The sequence below is a fragment of the Pantherophis guttatus genome, chromosome 7, assembly GCF_059756535.1.
Source record: "Pantherophis guttatus breed Tessera chromosome 7, ASM5975653v1, whole genome shotgun sequence".
NCBI classification, from domain to species: Eukaryota; Metazoa; Chordata; class Lepidosauria; order Squamata; family Colubridae; genus Pantherophis; species Pantherophis guttatus.
Window position 1 is genome coordinate 79211146 of NC_142069.1, and position 27261 is coordinate 79238406.

Genomic DNA, 27261 nt, shown 5'->3' on the forward strand with positions numbered 1-27261 from the left:
AACCATGGTGGCTGCGTTCACCATTATACAGTAAGCAATCCACAAATTAACAATGTTATATCTGACTGTGATGAATGGGATTCATACAAATGGATTCAATATAGTGAATTCAATTCCCATACCATTCCATACCCTACCCTACCCTACCCTACCCTACCCTACCATCAGGGTGGATAAAAATCAATGATTTTTTTTTAAATAAAAAAATCAGATTTTTTTGATTTAAAACGGATTTTTTTTTATTTTTACCGAATTTATTTTAATAAAAAACTTGTGGTAAAAATCTATCATAAGATAGTTTTTAAGATATGTAAGAAATAATTTAGTTTATTCAGCATGAAATGGAGCTTAGTTATGTAGCATGAGGCTGTATATTCTGCAACACTGGGACTATCGGTGAGTCAACAGTGGGTCAAAGGAGTAGCAGAGATGACAGTTGCTCTTTAAAAATGATGGTTTAAATCAAGTTGATTTAAATCAAGCCTTTTTACTAGTGATTTAAATCATGATTTAAATTGTGATTTAAATCAACTCGATTTAAATCAAATCCACCCTGCCTACCATACACCAAATACAATACGTACAATTTTTAGTGGTGGTTCTAGTGCTAAGTGTCTATTTCAACTACTGGGAGATTATATAACCCAAAAACATGGAGTCTAATGGATACTGTGCTGTTTAATATTGCAAGAGGTGGTAGAGGGCTCCTCCGAAAATCCACTCCCTCTACAGTTTTAAGCACGTTCAGCTCTAGATTGTTCTGGCTGCACCACAGGGCCAGTTGTTCAACCTCCCATCTATATGGAGACTAATCACCATCTTGAATGAGACCAATAACTGTTGTATCATCTCCACAGCCCTCCTTAGGGATGTAGTCATTGGTATAGAGCAGGGGTGTCAAATGGCAACCCGCGAACTGGATGTGTCACATGCAGGCCACACCCAGCCCAGCTGGATGGGAAAAAAACAGCTTGGTTTGGTGGTGGGGGTGTCCTGTGACTGAGTGGGTGTGGCCAACTCAATGTCACTCACAGCCACGCCCACTCAGTCACAAGACCCCCCTCCCCTAAGTCACGCCTACAGAACCGGTAGGAAAAAAATTTTAAATTTCTATTCTGCCGGAGTGTCCTTACCTTTCTCCCGCGGCTCCGCCCACCCGCCCCATTCCCCGGAGTCAGGGAATGCACCATTCTCCGACTCCTACTGCTCACCTTTCTCCCACAGCTGGCTGTCAGGGAAGGCAAGCGCCCGAAAGATACCAGAATCGCTCGCTCTCCTTCTTGAATGAGCCACTCTGGTCCACGCGCCAGCTGCGCAACCTGCCACTGAATTAAATAAACGGTGTGCACTTGCGCAGCCGGCACGTGGACCAGAGCGGCTCATTCAAGAAGGAGAGTGAGCGACTCCGGTATCTTTCGGGCGCTTGCCTTACCTGACAGCCAGCCGCGGGAGAAAGGTGAGCAGTAAGAGTCGGGGAATGGTGCATTCCCTGACTACGGGGAATGGGGCGGATAGATGGAGCCACGTGGCAAAGGGCGAGCAGGCAGCGGCTCCGTGGCAAGGTCACAGTTGGGGAATGGTGCATTCCCCGACTCCGGGAAATGGGGCAGGTGGGCGAAGCCTCCAGCTGCCATTGCTACCGGTTCTCCAAACCACCGGCCATCATCACTACCTACTCGCCCGAACCGGTCCAAACCGGGAGCATTTCACCCCTGGAAAAAACGTTGCGAAGCATCAGGTGACAGCAACATGACACCATGAGTTTGTTGACACCTGTGGTATATAGAGAGAAGAGTAATGGAGACATCACACAGCCCCGATGAGCACCTGTGCTAATTGTCTGGGTACACATCATTGATGTGATTTTTCCCTAGCTTTACCTGTTGCTTCTTACCTGTCAGAAATCTTATAATCCACCTACAAGAATGGACAAGTAGGGCTAGCTGAGTCAGGTTAGAGTGAAAGTTTCTGGAATGATGGCATTGAATGCCAGGCTGAAGTCTACGAAAAGGATCTGTGCATAAATCCCTGGGAATTCAAGATATTGCAAGGTTTAGCGCCTATTGACAGCATTATCTGTTGATCTATTTGAGCAACAGGCAAACTGCAAGAAGTCAAACAGCGGATCCATGATGAATTTCAGGTGAGTCAGCAGTAACCTTTCAAACGTCTTCATAACTACAAATGTCAGAGCAACCAATCTATAGTCATTCAGTTCCTTGACGAAGGGTTTCTTGGAAACCGGGGTGATGGTAGAACAAGAAGGAACATAAAATCTCCAGTGATTTATGAAAGATGAGGGTGAAGATGGAGGCCAGTTGGTCAGCACAGGCTTTCAAGCAAGAAGGAGTTTCTGGAACTACTGCTTTTCTAGTCTTTTATCTATGAAACAGATCTTGCACCAGGGTTGGTATTCTACCGGTTCAGGTGAACCAGTAGCTCCGACGATCAGGTGGGCCCTCCTGCCTGCCCCTGCGCTTTACTGACCTATATCTTCTCAGCTGATTCGCACCGCAGAGCAGATTGCCGCGCCTCAGCTGTGTTACTCCCCAGCAGTAATGCGGAAGGTAAGTTTTTGTAAAATGGTGCACGCGCGCACAGCACACGATCACCGAACCAGTTGTTAAACCGGCAGGATCCCACCACTGCCTCACACATCTTTTTCTCAGATCACCAAGAGATGGGGGGCCCAGAGGGATGAAGATAGGTGTAGGAGATTTGGCTATTGTTGGCATATCTGAGATGGGGAGGTGTTAAGGAATTCGTGGAGTAACCCTTGAGTAGCAAGGGTGTGTACATGAAAGCGATTGAGAGTAGTTACAAATAAACACAGTCAACACACAGATACACTGAATTGTGTTTACTTTCAGGAAATAGTAAGGCATAGTCCAATAAACAGTCCAGGTCATACACATATAAAGCAGGAGATAGTCAAAATGACAGTCCAGGGATAATCCAATAACGAAGTCTTCTTACCAGTTGTTGTAGTCATTCACAATAAACAGTTCTTCTGGATTTGCATACAGAGATATACAGAGCAAGAACAGCAAAGAGAAACAAACCATGTTTCTAGCTCCCTCTTAAGGACATTGGCTACAGAGCTAACCAATCGGGACACAGTATGATGCAATACAACAGTCTTAAAAGCTACATTGATGGTTTATATATTGCCAACCCAACAAGTTAGGTAATAGTCATTTCCTAACAGGAGGATAACAATAATTGACAGTGGTCTCTTCTCAAAACTACAGTAGAACACATTCAGGTCATCTGCCAGTTGCCGATTCTCTTTTGTAAGGGAGGGAGATCTGCTGTAGCCAATGATATTCTTAAGACTTCTCCACACATTTGCTGGTTCATTAGCTAAGAACCAGTTCCTCAGTTTTTCAGAGCAGCTTTTCTTTGCTGGCAGGATCTGCCTTGTTAATACATTTCTGACCTGGTTGAACAGCATCCTATCCAGGAGTGAAATCTAAAAATTTTTGCTACCGGTTCTGTGGGCGTGGCTTAATTAGTGGGAGTCGCTTGGTGGTAAGATGACTGGGTGGGCGTGGCCAAGTCAATGTCACTTCTTTGCCCTTTTTTAACCTACAAAACACAACACAACACAACTGGCTCACCCACAATGTAAAAGCAGCTGTGCTAAACCCAAAATGGCCCCTGCAACAAGCAGGAACCTCACAGCCCAAAAAACCAACTTTCACACTTTACACACACAAAATTCCACATACAGGTTTGTGAGATTTTGTGTGTTTGTATAGTTAGAGTGAAACACTACAGAAACACACTAAATCTCAGAAAGCTGTACAAATATTATTTTATTTTAATTTATTTTTATTTTTATATAAAAGCAGCTAAATTTAAAACTTCCTAAACTTTAAATGGCTAGGTCTAAAAAAAAGAACAACTAAAAAAAACCCCAATTAACTATTTCTTTTAAAGCTCCCAAAGGGGAAAAAAACTTACCCAATAGAACAGGGGTCTCCAACCTTGGCAACTTTAAGACTTGTGGACTTCAACTCCCAGAATTCCTCAGCCAGCTTTGCTGGAAGTTGAAGTCCACAAGTCTAGGCAGGAGGGCAGGCAGGCAGATAGAGCTGCTCACTGATGAGCTTGATTGCAGGCAAAGAGATTCAGTTGCTTGCTGATGCAATGGATTACAGGTATTACAGCAAGCGAAGCAAGGCAGGCGTTGTGACCAGCAGCTAAGGTAAGCAAGCTGCGGGGGGAGGGGGGAGAGGGATTTTTGCTACCGGTTAGCAGACAACTCAGCTGGGATCGTCACAGCTTGGCTCGTCAGAGCCATTTAAAAGATAAAAAAAAGGGTCTGATGATCGTGCGGCTCAGCTGGGCATGGGGGGCGGGGGCAGGGATTTTTGCAACCGGTTCTCCGAACTGCCCGCCGCCATCGCTACCTACTCGCCCGAGCCGGTCCGAACCGGGAGCATTTCACCCCTGATCCTATCTCTTTTGCTGTAGGCTTCCTCTTTGGCACAACACAGCTACTTGAGTTTAGTGGTGGGTTGCTCCCAGTTTGGTACGGTCCGGTTCTATAGAACCGGTAGTAAAACCGGCGGGAGGCTCCAGCCACCTGCCATGACGTCATCATGGGTGATCTGTGTGGTCCTGTTGCGAACCGGTAGTGAAGGTAAGTAGAACTCACTCCTGGCTGTGAACCAAGGTTTATTATTACTGTAGATATGCAAGCTCTTGGTGCACACATATCCTCGCAAAACTAATATATGAAGTCACAATATCAGTGAGTTCATCCAGTCCGCTGAAACAGCTTCCAAAATACTCCAGTCCATGCATTCTAAGCAAACTTGTAACTCTAACTTTGTCTTCTCAGTCCAAGACTTCATTGTTTTGATCACAGGTTTTACAGTTTTACTTTTCTTTTCTTTTTTGTAAAAAGTTTTTCTTTATTTTTTACACATACACGCACACAAACATACAATGTATTTTTGCTGATCAGAGTATTTGGACGGATAACAAATTTAAACAATTTTTAATTTTTACAATTTAAGATTACCATTTCTATACCTCCTTTTTGCCATAGTGTTCACTTTCATCTATTTTTTTTACCAATTTTACCCTTCATTTTCATCTCTAATTTTAACCAAATTCCAATTTCCCTTCTATATTAAGCCCCAATCCATCATCAGAATAATTAATTTATGATGTTACAATTGTTCAATTCTTGCAGGAATAGTGAGCCCACTTATTTTATGGCTTACATTTTCTTAGGTAATACAGTCAATTTTTTTAATATAATCGGTTACTTCCATAAGTATCTTTTCTATTTATATATCCTTACAGTAAGAAATTTGTATTTCACTAGCTTTTACAAGAATCTTGCCATTTTACTGCATTTTATTTCTGAATATTTCTCTGCTCCTTTTCTTTCCCTTAAAGAGAGAGGAAATTCCCTTTGTCTCTACTGTGGGAAAAGTATCTTGAACTGTTTGATAAGTTGTTGCAGACTTTCTACACTATTTTTCTTTTTGCAAATAGAGTTGTATAAGCTTGTGTATTGTAGACCTGTTTCACAAAGGGGAAAACTACTGATGTTGTGTTATATTTATCAATATTCAATGGGTGGGGCAGACAATACATGTGTATTTTTTTTTCTAAATGCATTTATTTTTGTTTTTTGTCCTGTTTAATTTTGTTCTGTTCTTAGTTGTTTTTTGTGAGTTTGTATTTTAGCTCTTTAAAAACATTGGGGGGTGGGCGAATCACTAAATGGTTTACTCCCTATTTAAAAGTTCAATAAACAAGATAACAATGAAATTATCTACAATGTTTCCCCAAAAATAAGACTCTGTCTTATATTTTTTTGAAGCCTGAAATAAGCGCTTGGCCTTATTGCCATGTGCTCAAAAGCCCGATTGGGCTTATTATCAGGGGATGTCTTATTTTGGGGGAAACAGGCTACACTACTTTGCTACCAGTCATCAGAGGACATCAAGGTTCATTTAGACTTTGTATCCTGTCAAATTTTATAAACAGTCAAATCTTTGGTCAAATACCACTTACCCAGATTCTGACCTGACCAAAGTAAAGGGATACAGCTTTAAAATGGCCATAAAAGAAGCTTCTTTAGTATGAGGTGCACTAAAACTACAATAAAAAAAACCCTAATGTGCTCTATGGACCTTAATCCACAAGATAGGTATGTCCTATAAGAAATATGACCAGAGTGGCCTTGGAAAGCTGCCAAGAAAGCAGCTTAAATCTTACTTTGTAAATGCTGTCCTATTTCTTGTGAAGGGAGGCGAAAGGCGGTATCTCCAGATTTCTCTTTAAGAGGAGAAGCCAGTCTTTGTCATACCTGTCTCAGCTTGAACATTCAGGAAAGAAAGACCTTTGACTCCATTTGTAGTGAAAGGTATACTTGTTCTGAAGCCAAGCGGTTACAATGTAGGGAAGCCAGATCTGAGGATTTCCCGTGTAACCCTGGTAATTTTCCTTTCTCCCAGGCCTTCCCCCCTTGGTCATCTTGGTGGTCTCCCATAAGGTTCAAATTAGTGTTTTGGTAATAGTTCCAGGTTTTGGCACCTCTTTGGATGGCCATTTCTCATTCCATTCCCAGGCTTGTGTCCTTGAATCTTTCAACTGTTGTCTCTGGATGGCACCTCTGTTTCCTGTCATCCCCTCTCCCTATCTTCCCATTCCACCTCCCCACATTTTATGGAAGGCTGCCATCACAGCGAAGCGAAGCAGGGTTGAAGTGTTTTGATGGCAGATCTGAATTACGGTGTTTGAAAGCCTATAAATCTTCTTGGCCTTTGTTAATCTGCTGATTTATTTTCACACCAGCTTGCTCACAATTCAGGGAGAGGAAGAATTCAGAAGTGGGCCATTGGGAAGTTGTCTTCAATCTCTGAAAATGTGATCTGATTGTTTAGATCCAATGGAAATGGCTCAGCCCTTCCGGCTTGCCTAACTTGTCAAGACAACTCATGTCTCTGAAGGGTGTGTCTTCACGAGTGACTCTCAATGCAACATTGAGGTCAGAAAAATAGAATGACTAATCTAAATTGGATGGTTCGGATGGTGCCCTTGATGCCTTGTTAGCCAAGCACTTGGGTCTTCTTGGGTGGGATGCTGGTTAACTGGTCAATGGCAAGATTCTTATTGCCCCCATCTTTGTCCTGAGAGAAGGGGGTTGGCTATAACAAAAAGTCACTATGAAGCCCTTGGATTGGATTATGGCAGTTTAAGCAAGTTGGAACAGAGCTTAAATCAAGGATCGTAGACCTGGATTGCTGCATCGAATCTCTACTCTTTTGCTAGGAAATTTAACAAATATACTGAAACCAGCAGGATACTTAGCTCAGTTTAGCATTTCTGAATAATTAAATGTTTTGCCCTCAAAATCTGACAGAAGATGTCTTATCATCTAGGAAACTGCTGCAAAAGATGGAGTAGTGGCATTTTGCCTTTTAATTCAGAATTATATTTATACAGTTCAATCCAGATTTCTCTGGTCAGCCTCATGTCCAACATCTTTACTCTGATGTGGATGTGGATCCCAACTAACTGCATATGTAGCCATATTCATTGCAGCAGAATATGCCAGTACTTAACAGAACTGTTACTAAATAGGGTTTTTCTCAGGGGTGAAATCCAGCAGGTTCTGACAGGTTCTGGAGAACTGGTAGCAGAAATTTTGAGTAGTTCGGAGAACCGGCAAATGCCACCTCTGGCTGGCCCCAGAGTAGGGTGGGAATGGAGATTTTGCAATATCTTTCCCCTGGAGTGGGGTGGGAATGGAGATTTTGCAATATCCTTCCCCTGCTACACCCACCAAGCCATGCCCACAGAATCAGTAGTAAAAAAATTCCGATTTCACCACTGGTTTTTCTGAAACACTTGGTTATGTTGCTTAAGAGTTGTGTATCTCATTTGAGAAGTGATGCTTATTTTAAATTCTGCCTTAATTGCTTTGGTTGTAACACAGACTAGCTGTTTTGGGAACCAAACTGATATGAATTTTGGGTTGGGGATGAGGTATGAATTTCAACATTAATTGGCAGGAAAATTGCATTACACTGCCAGGCAGAGGTGAAATGTAAAATCTGTTACTACCGGTTCTGTGGGTGTGGTTTGGTGGTGGTGGTGGGGGTTTAATGTGACTGGGTGTGCGTGGCCAACTTTTTTTTTTTTTTTTTAACTTTTCAAAGCATTTTTTCTAATGCTTTGAAAAGCATCTCTGCCGATCAGGAACTCAGTTGGGATCGTCAGAGAGGCTTTTTAAAAAATGCCTCTCTGCGGATCAGGGAACTCAGCTGGATCGTCAGAGACTTTTCAAAGCATTTTTTTTTTACCACCTCTTTGGCCAAGAGGTTTCAGAAAAAAATGCTTTGAAAAGCCTCTGATGATCCCAGCTGAGCCGCGCAATCATCAGAGGCTTTTTTTTTTTAACTTTTAAAAGCATTTTTTCATCAGAAGAGGTTGTAGAAAAAATGCTTTTAAAAGTAAAAAAAAAAAAGCCTCTGATGATCATTTGGCTCAGCTGGGCATGGTGTGGTGGGGGACACAGGGATTTTTGCTACCGGTTCTCCAAACCACCCGCCGCCATCGCTACCGGATCAGGCGATCCGGTCCGAACCGGGAGCATTTCACCCCTGCTGCCAGGGCAAACTGCAGGTGAGGGACCGAACTGCTGTCAGTTGCAAACACTGAAATTCCATTGAATTTATGCGGGGTTCCTTGCCCATCTGCACCGGACCAAATATCATCAGAACATTAACTTGAGAAAGTATCTCAGAAAAGATGCTGCTCAATTCTTACAAAGATAAAGGGAGGCAGGGGAGAGGGTGCTTTCAGGCTTGTTAAATTGGCGTCAGAGCCATGCAATCTAGGAGTGCTTTTATTATAGAGCTATTGTGATTTATGAGGAATATATTTTTAGGATGACTATGATCATGATTTATCACTTATAGCTTTTATGTACAATGAGAGCTTATGCACCAAAGACAACTTCCTTGTGTGTCCAATCACACATGGCCAATAAAGAATTCTGTTCTATTCTGTTCTGTTCTACCGTGATTCAATCTTGCAGGTTTGCCGTGGACTCAGATTTTATCTGACCTACATCTTGGTAGCAGCTCTTTCTCAGACTCATTCCTTCTTGCTCATTTCATCGAAGTTTAGCCCTGCCTTTTTGCTGGGATGCTACTTCCCAGCCTTGCCTCCAACTTTGGGATTTCCTAGTGGTCTCCCCTCCAACTACTAAGCAGCTCTGATCCCAATCAGCCTCTTAGCTTCCATCTTCACAGGCCTCCTGCTGAGACTGGGCAGAGCAAGCAGCATAGATGCAGAATGAATAAGAGTAACCCTAGTGACTACTATATTACTTGTTCCCCTTCCTTATTATCAATTTCTAATACTTCCAATAGTGCTTATTACTATTATGATTTACTGCACTTTATGGTAGGTGTGGGAGCTTTTGAGCCAGTCCTGGCAATTGCCTGGACCAGCCCTTATAGGGTTTGGGGCAGGGGTGAAATCTAAAATTTGTTACTACCGGTTCTGTGGGCGTGGCTTGGTGGGGGATGTAATGTGACTGGGTGGGCGTGGCCATTTTCTTTTTACTTTTAAAAGCATTTTTTCTACAATCTCTTCGGCTAAGAGGTTGTAAAAAAAATGTTTTCAAAAGGCTCTGAGGATCCAAGCTGAGTTCCCTGATCGGCAGAGGCTTTTTAGCCTCTGCCGATCAGGGAACTCAGCTGGGATCGTCAGAGCATTTAAAAGAAAACAAGGGTTTTTTACTTTTAAATGCCTTTGATGAGCTGCACAATCATCAGAGCCTTTTTTTTTTTACTTTTAAAAGCATTTTTTTAGCCGAAGTTGTAGAAAAAATGCTTTTAAAAGTAAAAAAAAAGCCTCTGATGATTGTGCGGCTCAGCTGGGCATGGGGGTGGGGTGGATTTTTGCTACCGGTTCTCCGAACCACCCGCCTCCATCGCTACCGGATCGGGCGATCTGGTCCAAACCGGGAGCATTTCACCCCTGCTTTGGGGTTTTTTGGCAAGGTTTTTCAGAAGTGTTTGCTATTGCCACCTTCCTTAGGCTAAGCGAGACGGACTGGTATTTATTTAATCAGTCAGTCAGTCAATGTTTATGTGGCGTATATTGGAGGTGGAAACCCTTTTGAATAGAATAGAATAGAATAGAATAGAATAGAATAGAATAGAATAGAATAGAAGTAGAATAGGAGTAGAGTGGAGTAGAGTAGAGTAGAGTAGAATAGAGTAGAATAGAATAGAATAGAATAGAATAGAATAGGAGTAAAGTACAGTAGAGTAGAGTAGAGTAGAGTAGAGTAGAATAGAATAGAACAGGAGTAGAGTAGAGTAGAGTAGAGTAGAGTAGAGTAGAATAGAATAGAATAGGAGTAGAGTAGAGTAGAGTAGAGTAGAGTAGAGTAGAATAGAATAGAATAGAATAGAATAGAATAGAATAGAATAGAATAGAATTTTTATTGGGCAAGTGTGATTGGCCACACAAGGAATTTGTCTTGGTGCATCATTATGCGTATATGTGTATATACACATGTATATATGCGTATATATGCCTACACTTGAGAGCTGTACGCAACGAAATTTAATTCTAATGTATACCGATTATTTATTTAGTCAGTCAGTCAGTGTTTATGTAGTGTATACTGGAGGTGGAGCCCCTTTGAGAGCTGTACGCAACGAAATTTAATTCTAATATATGCCAATTAGCCTACATTCAAAGTGACAATAAAGTTATTCTAAGTCTTCATGTCCCAGGTAGCCCTGGAACTACAAAGTCTCTCAGTTTCCACCCTGGGGGCCTTCACACTTCCGTCGCTCCTTCCATTGCCCAAAAAAAGAGGGAACTGCGAGGGAACCACCCGACACCTTTTCAACCCCCTCCTCCTCCCCCTCCCACCCTCACCCCCCCCCGCCTCGTCTGTTTTGCATCGCCCCGCCGATTGGTCGGCGGTCCCGGCGCCACATCCAGGGGCGGGGCGAAACGGAGGCGGGTGTCGGGCTGCTTCATGAGCGGCTTCATTAGCGGCCGGTGTGGCGGCCTGAGCGGGTGCAGATTGGGTGGTGTCCGTCGTCGCTCTTTCTTTTTATTTTTATTTTTTGTTTTGTTGTTAGCCGCGATGGTGGAACTGCTGGAAGGCGAGGACGGCTGGAGCGTGTCGTTCGCGGGATGCGGCTTCCTGGGCGTCTATCACATCGGCGTTGCCACCTGCCTGCAGGAGCGCGTCCCTCGCCTCCTCCGCGACGCCCGGTGCATTTACGGGGCCTCGGCGGGGGCGCTGGCCGGTGCCGTCCTCATCGGAGGCGGCTCTCTGGGTGGGTCTGACCTGCGCCTAGTCGGGAAGAGTCGTGGGAAACGCGTCCGACTGCGGGATCCGGGTCGTAAGGCTCCCCGCATGCTTGGGTAAAGCTGGTTAATTTGTATGTATGTGTGTGTGTGTGAAAAGCTTTGGACTAAGTGAACAAAGTCCAGATTTGGGTGGATTCGTGAGAATGGAGAAAGCAGAGGTGTTTTTTTTTTTTTTTTTTTTTGAAAGGGCTGCTGCTGCCTGGTAGCCCTGATTTGTGGTTTGTCGTTTCGTCCCTGGAGAAATCTTAAGGGACCGACATGGGGGTCTCTCTCTCTCTCTCTGATCCTGCAGCGACAGCCCCCAGTGGTAAACTGACCTGAGTGTAGAGCACGATTCTGCCCTCTCTTCTAGGGATTAATCCTGGATGGGTTAGTGGGTTCATTATGTTAGTGGCCTGATCTGAATAATTAAATTAATTAAAGCACGACTGTATTTATGGCAGATGGGTTGCTTGGTGAAAAGCCCCTTCTCTCTGACTTGGGAGATGAAGTGGTGTTGAGGGTCAGAGAAATAATGCAATATGGAGATGATAATAACCATAATAATTTACAAAACACATTTTACACGTTTACCAAACACATTGCAAAACAAAAATTTACAAAACGCATCAAGAAATTGCAGCTTCCTGCAATAACGCCAGCGGAACTGCAAAAAACTGCGCTACTCGTAACATATATTTTTAAGAAGATACTTGGTTGATACCTAGGACGCTGGCAACAACCCGTATCAACCATTAACATCAGTCAGTCGTATTTGTGACACATTATTAAATGTTCAGTTGACTGAGTTTCAAGTTTAATGAATAAAAGAGAAAATAATAATAACAATAATACCAGTAAACGCAGTCCTAAACGCTTGGGAAGTGTTCAACTAGTGATTTGGGATACGAAATCCAGCATGGTTATCGTTTGCTGTGTATGCTGTACTACTACTACTACTACTACTACTACTAATAATAATAATAATAATAATACCAGTAGTAATAATGCCAATAATAATAATGATGATGATGATGATGTATGAATACCTTTGCCACCAGATCCCCTCAACACTTGTCTGTGTTCACATGTTATGGTTTAACTGCATTGTGGTGAATCCAGCATGGGAGGTCAGAATGCCATTGTAATAGGTAAATCGTGTTTTATAGCTCAGCCTTTTTGTATTCATTTCTGCACAGGCCCAAAAAAGAGCTTGGAGGGAATCCAGTCGGGGAAAAACTCCTGTTAACTTTTTAATTAACCATGTCCAATTTTTTCCCCAGTTGAAAATGCAGTGATGGAGAACCTATTTGTTAACCCAGAAAGCTCACTGAGGAAAAGTCTAAACCTTTTTGCGATTTTTAACCCTTTCACTTATATTTTCTCCCATTGTATCGAACTACAAATAACACACTATTTCCATCTGGAGAAAAACTGACAGACTTCAAAAAATCTTTATGGAGGCATAGGTTATATAATATGAGTGTATTACAATATATTTTTACTCATTGTTAAGAAGTTTCACACCATTTACCCTTAACTTAGTAAATTTCAGTTTAATGGACTTTGGACTCAGCAGACAATTTTCTGGAGCCTGGTTTTGTTAGAATTTGGGGGTGATAATACATTGTATTTCAAACTTTGCTGCATTTGATTTCAAATTTGTAGTCATATTGTAATGGGCAAGATAGAAATGGGACTTTAAAAAGTGGAATCAAGCGTTTGAAATGTTGGAGCGCCTGGAAAGGAGAGAAAAATTGCCATAGCAATTAAAAATGAGGAATGCTAGAGGGCTTAAATCAGCCATGTCCATCCAATCCATGGCCCAATATCGTAAAGTTTTAATCTTACTAGGTGTCTTATATAAATCAGTATATATTTTATATGCGGCCCAAGACAATTCCTCTTCACTCAGTGTGGTCCAGGCAAGCCAAAAAGTTAGACATACATGCCTTAAATCATGTTAAGCTCAGAATGTCCATCTAAATTCATAAATGGCTATTTTGAACTTTCTGGAAGGGTCCCAAGCTTGAAGCAGCCAAAATGAAGTTGTCAGCCTTTTAGTCATGTCCAACCCTCAGCCACTCTATGGACCAGTACTTTCCCTGCCTCTCTGCCTCCTACCACCTCCTTCGGATCTGCCAGAGTTGTCCCAGTATCATCTTTTGTAGTGTTTTGTCAGAGGCTACTAGAGTGGCCTGTTCTTCTTTATCCACTGATCACTCCCAACATAATTGAATTTTCGAGTGAGTCAGCTCTCATGACATGACCAACGTATCTTGGCTTTAGGTGATATTTTGGTGAGGTTTGGCCTAGGATTTCTTCGTTATTTTTGCAATCCATGGGATGCGTAATAGTGGTCTCCAGCACCATAGTTCCAAGACGTCCACCCATCTCCTATCTGCCTTCTTCAGAGTCCAGGTTTCACAGCCATAAGTAGCTATTGGAGAAATTATTGTGTTACCTAATCTACATTTGGTTGTGGGGTTGATGTCTTTAATCTCCCAGGTGTTATCCATGCCAGTCTTTACAATTCTTGCAAGTGTTATACGCCTTCTGAACTTCAGGGTTGCAGTCACCGCTTTGGTTGATTTTTGTGCCCAGGAAGGATGAATCCCTTTACTGTTTTGGTGATCTCATCGTTGATCTGCACTCTGACCCGTGTGCTCTCTGCAGTTGTCATTATCTTTGTTTTCTTGATGCTAAGATACAGTCCAAATTTTTCACTTTCGTTTTGACTCTCAGGTTTAATCACTTCAGATCCTCCTTGTTTTCAGTGTGTAATGTTGTATCATCTGCCAGTTGGAGGTTGTTAATATTCCTACCATAGATTTTAACCCCAATGGTAGATTCCTCCAAATGTCCATTTCCGGTAACTACTGTATTTTTCGGAGTATAAGACGCACTTTAGTTTTTGGGGAGGAAAATAAAAAAAAAGCTGATTGGCAAGTGGATCGGCCTCTGGAATACCCCCAATCAGCTGTTTCCAGAGGTGAATTTTAGCAACAGGTTCCTTGGTTGTGAGCTCTGTGCCATGCTTTTTTTTGCTTTTTTTTTTTTCCTGCCTCTGAAACTTCTGAAACACTGTTTCAGCAAAACTTTTTTTCCTGCCTCTGAAAGCCTCCGAAAGAAAGCTTCAGGAAAAAAGCCTCTGAAGCTCTGTTTGGGGGCTTCTTTTCTGATGCTTTTTTCAGCCTCTGAAACTGGGGTCAGTTCTACTTACCTTTACTACTGGTTCTCTTCATGTACGCGCTTTGCGCGTGATCGCCTCTTCGGTCGCGCGCAATCGCCGCGTGCATGCTCGGTTCACTCGCAGGACACCAAACTTGCGCTTTGCGCAAGCACGTTGCGAATCTGCCCAGCTGAGAAGTGCGGCAATCCGCTCTGCCACACCTCTCAGCTGGGCGAAAAAACTGACATATAAGGTTGGCATAACACCGGGGCGGGCGGGAGGGCCCAGCTCCCGAAGACAGAGAACCGATTCGTGACGTTATATTGTCACCGCCACCGGCTCTCACGAACCGGGCCAAACCGGGAGGAACCCACCACTGTTCTGAAACCTCTGTTTGAGAGGCTGGGTGGGGCTACATTTGGAGTATAAGACGCACCCAGATTTTCACCCTCTTTTTTGGGGAGAAAGGGTGTGTCTTATACTCTGAAAAATATGGTATGTTGAACAGTATAGGTGATAGGATGCAACTTTGTCATGTGCTTATTTTCAATTCTGAACTCTCTTCACTAGGAGCTGTGTCAATGGCTGACACAGGATTTTCCCCATCCACATCATGGATGCTCCTGCTAGTATGATAGTCTCTTTGCTCTTCCCCTGTAGCTTTATTGGTACTCTCAGTCAGGGGGACACGCTTCAGGGTCTGGCCTGGAGCAAGACCTGGTGATCTACTCCAGTTTTCTCCACCCAAAATGTTAGGGAGCAATTCAAAGATGTGAGAGTAGATCACCAGGTCTTGCTCCAGGCCAGAGCCATGTTGACCAATATAATAGGCTTATAGTGTTCATCTCCACCACCATGGTTGGTTTTGGGATAGGGACGGGCAAAATGAAGTACAATACCTTAATATTAGGTTTCTATATGACGCAGTGGCTCAGTGGCTAAGACGCTGAGCTTGTCAATCGAAAGTCGGCAGTTCAGCAGTTCAAAACCCTAGTGCCGTGTAACGGGGTGAACTCCCATTACTTGTCCCAGCTTCTGCCAACCTAGCAGTTCGAAAGCACGTAAAAAATGCAAGTAGAAAAATAGGGACCACCTTTAGTGGGAAGGTAACGGCGTTCCATGCGCCTTTGGCGTTGAGTCATGCTGGCCACACGACCACGGAGATTTCTTCAGAAAGCACTGGCTCTTTGGCTTTGAGACAGAGATGAGCACCGCCCCCTAGAGTCAGGAACGACTAGCACATATGTGTGAGGGGAACCTTTACCTTTACCTTTATACTATAGTTGTTAACATAGTTGAAACAATTGCCTTCCTGCAAGTAGATGACACAGATTTTTATAATCCTGCAGGTGGCAGCCATTTTACTACTGGTAGATCGTCCCAGGTTTCCAGCACTCTTTCTTCCATTGAATTCAGTTTTGTAAAAACAGAATGTTTCCTTTCCTTTCTTTAATTTTAAGGCTGCCTGACCTCAAAGATTGGAAAGGAAAGATAGAATATAGCGAACTGGAAGGCCAGTTCCATATCATAGAAAACCCAAACATCATAGGGATTGGGCAATCATCATACCATTGTAAAAAGTCTTGCTGTTGATAGGGATTTTGTAATGGTGCTAAAAATCCAAATTTTCTTCTGGATCAACTGCAACCCTCTGAAGAATCTGAGGGCCTCTTCTTAACGTGTATTGATATACAGATATGTCAGCCGCCACCTGAGTTATTAATATGATGACAGCATGCTTGATATTCCAGTTTTCTGACATACTTAGTGGCTTCTTAATTTCCGGGTACAGGTAATCTTTGATTTACAACCATAACTTAATAGCCTATTATGATCATTAGGTCATGATGATTGTAAAGTGGGTCACCCTAATGACCAACCTGATTTTTAGTTTTTTTTTTCCCAGCGGTCATTAAGCAAACCAATTTGCCGTGGTCCTGTTTTGCTAAAATCATTGCTAAATGCCAGGTTTTCTAAAAACGCTGTAAAATGTTGTGTGGCTGTAATAGGACATTGTAAATGGCCATAAATTTGGGCCGGTTGCCGAGTGCCTGAAATGCAGTCATGTAACCTCAGGGAGGTGGGGGGCAGGAGATGAAACTTTGGATCTGGGTCCTAAGTATCTCTTGGAAGGGCCGTAGTAACTTTGAATAGTTGCTAAGATGAGGACTATCTGTATGCCTGGCAATTTTGCCTATGAGTAGGACAACTGCTCATAGGGGTGAGTGTGTGTGAAATCAAGTTAAATCAAATTCAGTTTTCAATTCAGCATATTTATTGAAGAATCAAATAAAATAACTATGGATTTAGTGAGCACTATCAGTGCTCAGTGGCTAAGACGCTGAGCTTGTCGATCAAAAGGTCGGCAGTTCAGCAGTTCGACTCCCTAGTGCCGCATAATGGGGTGAGCTCCTGTTACTTGTCCCAGCTTTTGCCAACCTAGCAGTTCGAAAGCACATAAAAAATGCAAGTAGAAAAATAGGGACCACCTTTTGTGGGAAGATAACAGCGTTCCGTGAGCCTTTGGCATTTAGTTATGCCGGCCAAATGACCACAGAGACATCTTCAGACAGCACTGGCTCTTCAGCTTTGAAACGGAGATGAGCACCGCCCCCTAGAGTCGGGAACTACTAGCACATATGTGCGAGGAAAATCTTTACCTTTACCTTATCAATAATTACAAGAAAAGTAGGGTTCTCCAATACCACTGCTGGGCCTTTATTTTTCACCAACTGCTTAAAGACAGAGTTTCCTCAGAATGAAGTGTTCTAGTGAATGTGAATAAGAGGTAGTCATTTTCAAGAAGAGATGTTTAAACTAATCAAGTAGCAGTGGTATGGATGTTTCCCAAAAGATTCCTGTTTAGCATTGGGAATGGGGGTGTCTAACTTGATTCCATCGTGGGCTGTATCAGAAATTAGTTTGCCCTTGGGGGGCTGAGGGTGTATGGCCTGGTTATCATCACGACTGGCTGGGTGGGCAGGACAGTTCTGGGCCTATTGCAGGCCGGATCCGGCCCACGGGCCATGCATTTAACAACCCTAGGTTAAATCATGGGTGAATTCAGCTCGTACTGTGGTTTCATGAAATGTGTGTTGGACTGATTCCAAAACGTTGAGCAGGAAACCCTGGAAAATGCCAGGGTTGCAGACATGACACAATCCTGGAAGAAGAAAGAGATGACCATTACTGCCAAGAAATGAAAATGGATATATTTCCTTACCGATCATTTTGCTTGCTATATTTATGGAATAAAAAATACAGGTAGTCCTCGCCTTACGACCACAACTGAGTCCAAAATTTCTGTTGTTAATGGAAACATTTGTTGAGTTTTGCCCTGTTTTACGACCTTTCTTGCCACAGCTGTTAAGTGAATCGCTGCAGCTGTGATAAGTTAGTAACCCGGTTGTTAAGTGAATCTGGCTTCCCCATTGACTTTGCTTGTCAGAAGGTCACAAAAGGGGATCCCATGACCCTGGGATACTGCAACGGTCGTAAGTATGAATCATTTGCCAAGCATCTGAATTTTGATCATATGATCTATGGGGCTGCTACGAAAGTCGTACGTATGAAAAACGGTCATAGGACACTTTTTTTCAGTACCGTTGCAACTCTGAATGGTCACTAAATGAACTGTTGTAAGTTGAGGACTACCTATATTCTAGAAATATAAAACCTTGTTTATGTCGGAAGCTATATAAACGTCTCTGACACTGTTTATATGTAAGGCTTTTTCTCTTGGTTAAGTCAGGTATTTCAGCTTTCACTTCCAACCCTCAACCGTTATTTAAAATCTGTGTCATTTTACACAATACAACAATTTCCCAAGTTAAGTTCAACCCATTTAAGCTCAACCCATAGTTAATAATTGAGCCTGTTGAAAAAAATTGGAATTAAATACACAGAGATTAAGTTCATTATATAAATACTACTTATGTGGTATTATTTAATAATACTATTCTGGCTTGCATACAAATTTGACTTAAGGGCAAAAGAAGAGAACTCCTTTTTAAACTGGGGACTATCCGTACAATACAGCCATTTAATTTGACAGCTCTAAAGCCTCTTTTCTCAGGATAAAGTTTAAATTATGAGATCAAGGATTAGATCAACTTTATCCTCCATCTGAATCCATTGAACACACTGGGAAAATTACTAATAGAGAAGAATTAGTAGCTTTATTTCATTTAACCTGCATGTTGACGTTAGATAGGGAGAAAAGACATGCCACCTGCCTAAAATATCTGAAAAAACTGTAATCAAATTGAGTATTTTCCCAATATAATAAAAAATACTCATTAAAAAGCTTCAACTACAGAGATGGTTCTTAAAATTACCCATCTGTTGCATTTCCACAGTAGGGACCAGGAGCTGGAAATTAGATTAGATTAACAGAGTTGGAAGGGACCTTGTAAATCATCTAGTCCAACCCCTCATCCAAGCAGGAGACTCTACACCATTTCTGACAAATGACAGTCCAATCTCTTCTTGAAAGCCTCCAGTGATGAGGCTCCTACAACTTCGGAAGGCAACTTCTGTTCCATTGGTTGATTGTTCTCACTGTCAGAAAATTTCTCCTTATTTCTAGGTTGAATTGTCTCCTTGTTCAGTTTCCATCCATTATTCCTTGTCTGACCGTTGGGTGCCTTGGAAAATAGCTTGATCCCTTTTTGTGGCAGCCCCTCAAATATTGGAAGACGGCTATCATGTCTCCCCTGGTCCTTCTCTTCACTAGACTAGCCATGCCCAGTTCCTGTAACCGTTCTTCATACGTTTTAGTCTCCAGTCTCCTAATCATCTTGGTTGTTGTTCTCTGCACTTTTTCTAGAGTCTCAACATCTTTTTTTATAGAGTGGTGACCAAAACCGGAGGCAGTATGCCAGTGTATAACTCCATGTAGCTATAATGCTTTCATACATGTGTACATATAAATTATATGAGTGAAAGTTATTATTTTCTCCCATTCTTTAAGTCTCAGACTAGTGTAAATTGAGCAGTTGCTCAGAGGAAATTCATCACAAGATAAACTTGAGACTTACACCTGGATAGTCTAGTTCTTGGATCTTCATCCAGTAATACCTACAAGACCGTCTTTTGCCACCAATAGCCTCCCACCGACCAGTTCGTTCTCACAGGGAGGGACTACTCAGGGTACCGTCAGTCAAATTATGCCGACTGGTGACTCCCAGGGGGAGGGCCTTCTCTGTGAGGGCTCCAACCCTTTGGAATGAACTGCCCCCGGAGATACGGAATATCCCTGATCTCCGTGCTTTCCGCCGTGCCCTCAAAACCCTGATGTTTCAACAGCGGGGCTAAACATATGAACATGTGAATGATTTTTTTTTATTTTTTTTAAATGTTATCTAATTCTGGGTTTTATTTAATTGACCAAACTAAGTAATAATTTTAATTAGCAATTTTATGATGTTTGTGTGTCTATATTTTTCTTGACTGTACACCGCCTTGAGTCCTACGGGAGAAAGGCGGTATAGAAATATAATAAATAAATAAATAAATAAATAAATAAATAAATTTAAAAGAAAAAAATGTACATAGATAATCTGAATGACATTCAAGGAGTCTTGTGGGTGTTTAAAGCCAAATACTTGCAGTTTTTGTTGATTCCCCAAAAGATGATTAATATATTAAAGCGAGTGAAACACTCATTTTGCATTGCATCAGATTCTGCCCATTCTGGAAGCATCTCTTCACTTCCAGATGTATCCAAAACTGTGTATGGAAATTGAAGGTGGCTTTCCTCATAGGTTCCTTTACATAGCCTTGGATTGTTCTGCCATCCAAAAAGTGAGAGGGTTTTTCTGCTTCACTTCGATGTACAGAGTACTTGCCGGAAGTGTGTCTCATTGTCTGTCTCTCTTAGCAACATGTTATTTCCCCATGATTTAATTATCATCTTGCTAAGAAATGGTCATGAAATTTGAATGGTTTCTCCTTTAGAACAGTAGCCTTTTCCAAGTAGGCATGGAAGTGTTTATTCTGTGAATGTTTGTATTTTGGAATGCTAACCAAGTGGGGAGAGCTGTGCTATAGTGGTATTGTGACTCACAAGCCTTGATTGCAACACACTTAGATCGTTATAGTAATACAGTAAATAGAGAGCGAGAGAGAGGGAGAGAAATGGATTGGTTGAGATTACCAAGAAGGAAATTTCACAAGTTACATAAACCACTTCTGTGGGTAGCTTTCCTTCTGAGTAAATGTTTGTTTTTCTCATGAAATATTTTTGTTAAGAAGAGCCAGTTAAGTTCATGAGGAATTAATAATACATAATAATCCCTATATTTTTGTCAGATGCTTTAGTGATGTTTCTTCTTTACAGTATCATTAACCTAAGGTAGGAAATAAAAATGAATTTACCGAAAACTGAAGAGTAGAAGCTGGAAACATGTTCCAAACATTACATTACCTGAAGGTTATATAGATTTTTTTTTTAATTGGCCAAGTGTCACAATCTCACTAGAAAATACAAATAATACAGAGCCTTTCATCTGCTTTCTTGTATTCTTAATACACGGGTATCAAACTTGTGTCGTCACGTCGTCACGTGATGTTTTCCCCATTTGCTGAGCTGGGGTGGGCGTGGCCTGCGTGTGACGCATCTGGCCCATGGGCCACCAGTTTGGCACCCCTTTCTTAAATTTCATATTTTATAAATGGTCTGTCTGGTCTTTTAAAAATAAAGCATACTTTTATTTCCAATACACCTAGAGGCTTTGATTTGGTCTATAAATTAACTGTAACTTTCATGTAGACATTTTAAGCTTGCATTTGGGTTTATTCAAGCTTCCTCTTGGATACATTAGTATTACTCTGTTCAAATTAAATCCAGTTTAAATGTTTAAAAATCCAAGAGGATGCTGCAAAAGTACAAAGGAAGTTTTACCCCCCTGCATCCCTCATAGCGAAAGCTTGATGGGTCTTTCAAATGTATGTGAATACAGTATGAGGTTAGTAGGTAATTGGGGCAGAGTGTCCTCTCACAAAAGTATCTACTCTTAAACTGTCAGCCTTGATCTGTCAATATGCTTTCCTCCTCTCCTGGAAATTGCCCAGCTCGACAAGTTTGTGATTCGATATAATATTTGCCAAGTGCAGAAGCTGTTTTAAGCATTGCAGACATAAAATAAACAAGACCCAGGATGTTAAGAGTTCAGTCATCTTTGAGGCTTCAGAATGGTCTACAAAAGCAGTTCTATTGGCCTCCAGAGACAAAGATGGCTGACTCTGGTCATTGATCCAGCTGAGATGAACCATTCTTTCTGGAAAAAAAAAAAACCCTGTAGACCACAGAGTCCATTTCACATTTCATATTCACATATTTGTGATTGGACTTTTTAACAGTTGGAAGAAGACGGAATAACGAAGTACCAATTCTGCCAGAAGTGTGGACAATTTTAAGAGAAGATAGGGTGCAAAAAAAACCACACACAGACATAGTCAGGGTAAGGACGAGATGATGGAACATCAACAATTTTATATCAGTGATTCTGAGCCTTTGGGCCCAGTTGGGGGAATTCTGAGAGTTGAAGTCCAGACATCTTAAATTTGTCAAAGTTGGGAAACGCTGTCCTAAATGATTTAAGACATTGGAATAGTTCAGTTGCCATGCTCTGAAAATACAATGAATATAGAAAGTCTACGCGTCCCTGTTAAAATGCCATCTTTTGAGATGCAAAAAAATAAAATAAAAAATCAGACCAAGTTAAATAACTTCAGAATTCTTTCCACCTTTAATATAAAATATAAGCTGTACAATTCAATTGAAAAACAAATCTTTTAGTGGGAAGAAAAAAACAATAAAAAATTACAATAACATGGTTGCATAAAGATGCATGCCCTTAAACTTCGCTGAAGCATCCTTTGATTTTATGACAGCATTTAATCTTATTTTGTAATTTTTAATCTGATAGTATATCTTGCCTTGGCAAATGTTTTGTAAAATGTAGCCAGGCTTGGACCCTACTCCACAGCCCAGATATATGAAGAATATGAAAGATTGTTGTCACATGTGATACACAACCACTGCAGGTAGTCCTCGATTTACAACAGTTTAGTAATTGTTCAAAGTTACAATGGCACTGAAAAAAGTGAGTCACACTTCTGACCATTGCAACATCCCCATGGTTTTCGTGATCAAAATTTCAACACTTGGGATCTGACTCATGTTTATGATAATTGCAGTGTCCTGGGATCATGTGATCCCCTTTTGCAACCTTCTGACAAGCAAAGTCAATGGGGAAGCCAGATTCACTTAACAACCAGGTTACTAATTTAACAACTGTAGTGGTTCACTTAACAACTGTAACAAGAAAGGTCATAAAATGGGACAAAATTCAATTAACTGTTTTGCTTAGTTCTTGGTAACGTAACTGTTGTGCCATATTTTTTCCATTTGTTGATAACCATCTTCACTGTGAAATAATAGTGAATACTTGTCCCTCAGATTTTAGATTTTGGCAGTGCTCCAAGCTTGTTTCAATTTAGTTCCTGAACATTTCGTTACCAGACTAGGTAACATCATCAGCAGGGTTTTCTTGTCCTATTCTCCTTAGCTTATAAATGTGTTGCATGCCAGTTGGTCGTGTGATTGGTTGTTCGTTTGGAGCTATATTTAAATTCTGAGCAGCTGATTGGTTCTCTTGTTGATTGGTTGTTCGAATGTTTCTTACGTACACACATGTTGGACAGCAGTGGGTTTCCAATATTCTTACCACTAGTTTGCTTCGTGTGTGCACATGCTTTCCGTGCATGCGTCCAGCCTTACACATATGTGCCCGGCCTTCCGCACATGCTCCCGGCCTTCTGTGCATGTGCCTGGCCTTCCGCGCATGCACCCGGCCCTCAGTGCATGTGCTTTGCTCGCTCGTGCGCCTTCTGTGCATTTGACCGACCTCGAAAACGTGCCTAAAAATAGGATGGCATAGAGCCGGGGCAGGCCCACCCGCGATCTCCGCTACCGGTTTGCCTGAACTGGTACAAACCGACTGAATACCTCTGATGCTGGATCTAGATCAATATACTTGTTAATTGCTGCTTTGGTAGTTTCAATAAATTCACGTGAAACACGCTGCTGATGTTACCTACCGGTAGTTCAGAAACTAAATTGAAACATGTCTTCACTGTGTTCCATGATGATATATCTAATGCTTTGGAAAGTTTTTTGTACCCTTCTCCTGACTGATACCTTCCAACAATAAGATCCTTTTGTTGCTTTGTAAACTCTTTTGGGAACTTGTGACTTTTACTTGATGTAAGAGACAACTGAGTAAATGTCAGAATATTTTTTACCACAGCAGAATTTTATATGGGCTTGATCAGAGTCACTTTAATGGCAGGTGTCTTACTGACTACCAGTTAGCATCAGTTTGAATGTGATTAATTCTGAACATAGCCACATGCCTATTTATAAGAGGGTGTGAAAACTTATGCAGCCAGGTTATTCTAAATTTTATGGTTATTTCCCCCCTAAAAGATTTCAATTGGTTTTTCAGAAGTGAATTGTACAGCTTATAGGTTACACTAAAGGTGGAAAGAATTCTGAAGTGATTTATCTTGGTCTGATTTTTACATCTCAAAAACTGGGCATTTTAATAGGAGTGTGTGTATTTTCTATATCCACTGAATACAGCAGTGGCCAAAATTGTGGAAACCTTTTGGGAAAAGTGTATTTTGGAGGTTTGATGGCTAATAACACCATTTTTTTTTTGAATTTCAAGATAATCAAATTCCACCGCTGGAATGGCCTGGGAATAGCCCAAACTTTAACCCAATTGAAAATCTATGGAGCCAACTAAAGAAACTTGTTTGTCAGAAGCGACCCAGCCATAAAACCCAGTTAATAGAAGCCATCATTCAATCTTGGTTTCACATTAGAACAGCTGCCGAACTAAAAGACTTGGTTCACTCCATGGGAAGATGTTGTAAGGCCGTAATTCATGCTAAAGGTTACCCAACTAAGTATTAACTGACGTGATAATTTTTGTATATCTTGTTTTTTCTATGGTGATAATTTTTGTATATCTTGTTTTTTCTACATGTTTCACTTTTCTTCTTCATAACTGTAATTGCTATTCTAATAGCAAATCCTTCATAAAAGTTATTGCATTACATTCTTGATTAAGTTATCTTTCCATTGATATATAATTTTACGGTACTACTCCCCCAAAAAAGTGGTGTTATTAGCTAGTTTTAGAAAATACACTTTTCCTAAAAGGTTTCCACAATTTTGGCCACTACTGTATGCCATTGGTGGAAGAATATTAAAATGCAGATGTCAACTTTTGGAAATGCAGGATTCTGAAGGAAAAAAAACCCCTGTGATTATTAATTGTAGGCAGTTAAAGATGGCTTTTAAGAACTGTTTCTAAAGCATAACCTGTGGGGTTGCACCTATCAGAAACTGAATGAAAGGCCACCAATAAATTCAAGGACTGTAGAAGCAAACTGAGAAAGGAAAATAATATTTTTGAAAAATCTGGAAGTGTATACAATCCATATATAGGTGCATCCGTGAAGCCCCAAAACCAGAGTTGAAGGACCTTTACTTTGCCTCAATACTGCACTTTAACATGAGACATGAGAACTGTGGTTTGGTGAAACAATTAAGACATCGGGCTAGAAACTTGAGATGGTAACTTCTAGTCCTGCCTTGGATGTGACACCAGCGGGGGGATCTTGGGCCACTCCAGTCACTCCCTCTCAGTCCTGGGAAGAAGAAGACGGAAGCAAACTACTTCCCAAAACATTGTCATGAAAATTTCAGATTTGTCCAGACAGTTACCAGATGCAAGTGGATTGAAAGCCACATAGGCCAAAAGAGATGTAAATAACTAGGATTTAGTTTGAGTCTGCAAATCACTTGTTAAAATGTCTGTGTAAACTTTTTTTTCTGGAAGGCATTTCTCTCAAGGTACAACTACCCTGCGATTTGTGTATGTGTGTGTGTATACAGATAGATAATAGGTAGAGAGAGAGATAGATATATGTAATAATAATAATAATAATAATAATAATAATAATAATAATAATTTGATAATTATTATTGATAAATAATAACTTGAACATTTTGACTCTACAAAAAACCACCTTACTCGGAACAGCTTACATCCTCCGATGATACCTTAACAGTTCCTAGGTCCTTGGTTAGGACTCGAGCTGCTGAGCTATTAACCAGCCTCAAAGGCTGTGAATCTCACTAAAGATTAAATAATAATAATAATAATAATAATAATAATAATAATAATAATAATAATAAATCAACAAATTGCAGCTTCCTGCAATAACACCAGTGGAATTGCAAAAAACTGCGCTACTTGGAACATCGTACATCTTAAGAAGGTACTTGGTTGATACCTAGGACGCTGGCAACAACCCGTGTCAATCATTAGCACCAGTCAATCGTATTTGTGACACATTTTTAAATGTCCAATTGACTGAGTTTCATGTTTAATGAATAAAGTAAATCATCATCATCATCATCATCATCATCATCATCACACAAACTGATTACAAAGCTAGACACCGAGTTGCTAAATTAATCCACTGGTCATTATATAAAAAATACGACTTACCTGTATCCAAAAAGTCATGGGAACATAAAGTAGAAAAAGTTATCGAAAATGAGAAGGTGAAGATTTTGTGGGACTTTCGAATACAGACGGATCATCATTTGGCACACAACATGCCAGATATCACAGTTGTTGAAAACCAAAACATACAATTTATTGATATCGCGGTACCAGGAGATGCCGGAGTCGAAGAAAAAGAACTGGAAAAAAAATCATGAAATATCGCGACCTGGCCATCGAAACTACGCGATTATGGATGAAACATGTAACAGTGATACCCATTGTCATTGGGGTACTTGGCACCATGTCCAAGAATTTTATAAAATACATCAAGAAATTGTAGCTTCCTGCAATAACACCAGTGGAACTGCAAAAAACTGTGCTACTTGGAATATCGTACACGGGTGGGTTCTACTTACCTTTACTACTGGTTCGCATCGCACATGCGCAGATCACCTATGATGATGTCTGGGTCAGTGGGCGGAGCCTCCCGCCAGTTTTACTACCGTCCGAACCGGGGGCAACCCATCACTGATCATACATCTTAAGGTACTTCGGTGATATCTAGGACGCTGGCAGCAATCCATATCAACCATTAGCACCAGTCGATGGTATTTTTGACACATTTTTAAATGTTCAGTTGACTTGAGTTTCATGTTTAATGAGTAAAGTATATAATAATAATAATCCTTCATCAGTATGTAAGCAATTGGGGACTACAGCTGGTTTGCAGGCTGCTCCCTTTCATTTTTCTTTCTTTCTTCTTTTTTTTTTTTGATTGAGCCGTCTCTTTTCAGGTCAAACTCCTTTTGGAAAGTTTGACTTTAACTTCTTCTTTGGAAGTGAAACAGAGGACAAAAGTTGTGACTGGGATAGGGCATCCGTAATAAAAATGCAAATGCGTTTCCTGATTGGGTCAGGAAAATAAGCCGAGCCTCAGCTGATGCCTGAGGCAATCCCCTTATCTCCCTCTGCCAAATGGGTTACTGCAGGGCATTCACTTACCAGATTCCTAGACAGATTTTGCAGAGTTAACAGATGTCCCAATGACAACATCTAATCTAGGAAAAAGCTGGGAAGGTCATTGGTTAAGCAAATCTTTGATAAGCTACCAAAGTACATCTTTCAATATGGCTAATTCGG

General features: G+C 41.2%; 1 protein-coding gene across 2 annotated transcripts in view; it reads left to right on the plus strand.

Annotated features, from left to right (window-relative positions):
- The first annotated feature begins 11001 nt into the window (after nt 1–11001).
- Nucleotides 11002–27261, plus strand: part of LOC117679801 (patatin-like phospholipase domain-containing protein 2) — a 41015-nt gene continuing 24755 nt past the window's right edge. For both annotated transcript variants that reach the window (XM_060684137.2, XM_034442016.3), the window contains exon 1: nt 11002–11345. In XM_060684137.2, the coding sequence (XP_060540120.2) occupies nt 11039–11345 (307 nt within the window). In that variant the 5' untranslated portion in view covers nt 11002–11038. The remainder of the gene's footprint in view (nt 11346–27261) is intronic.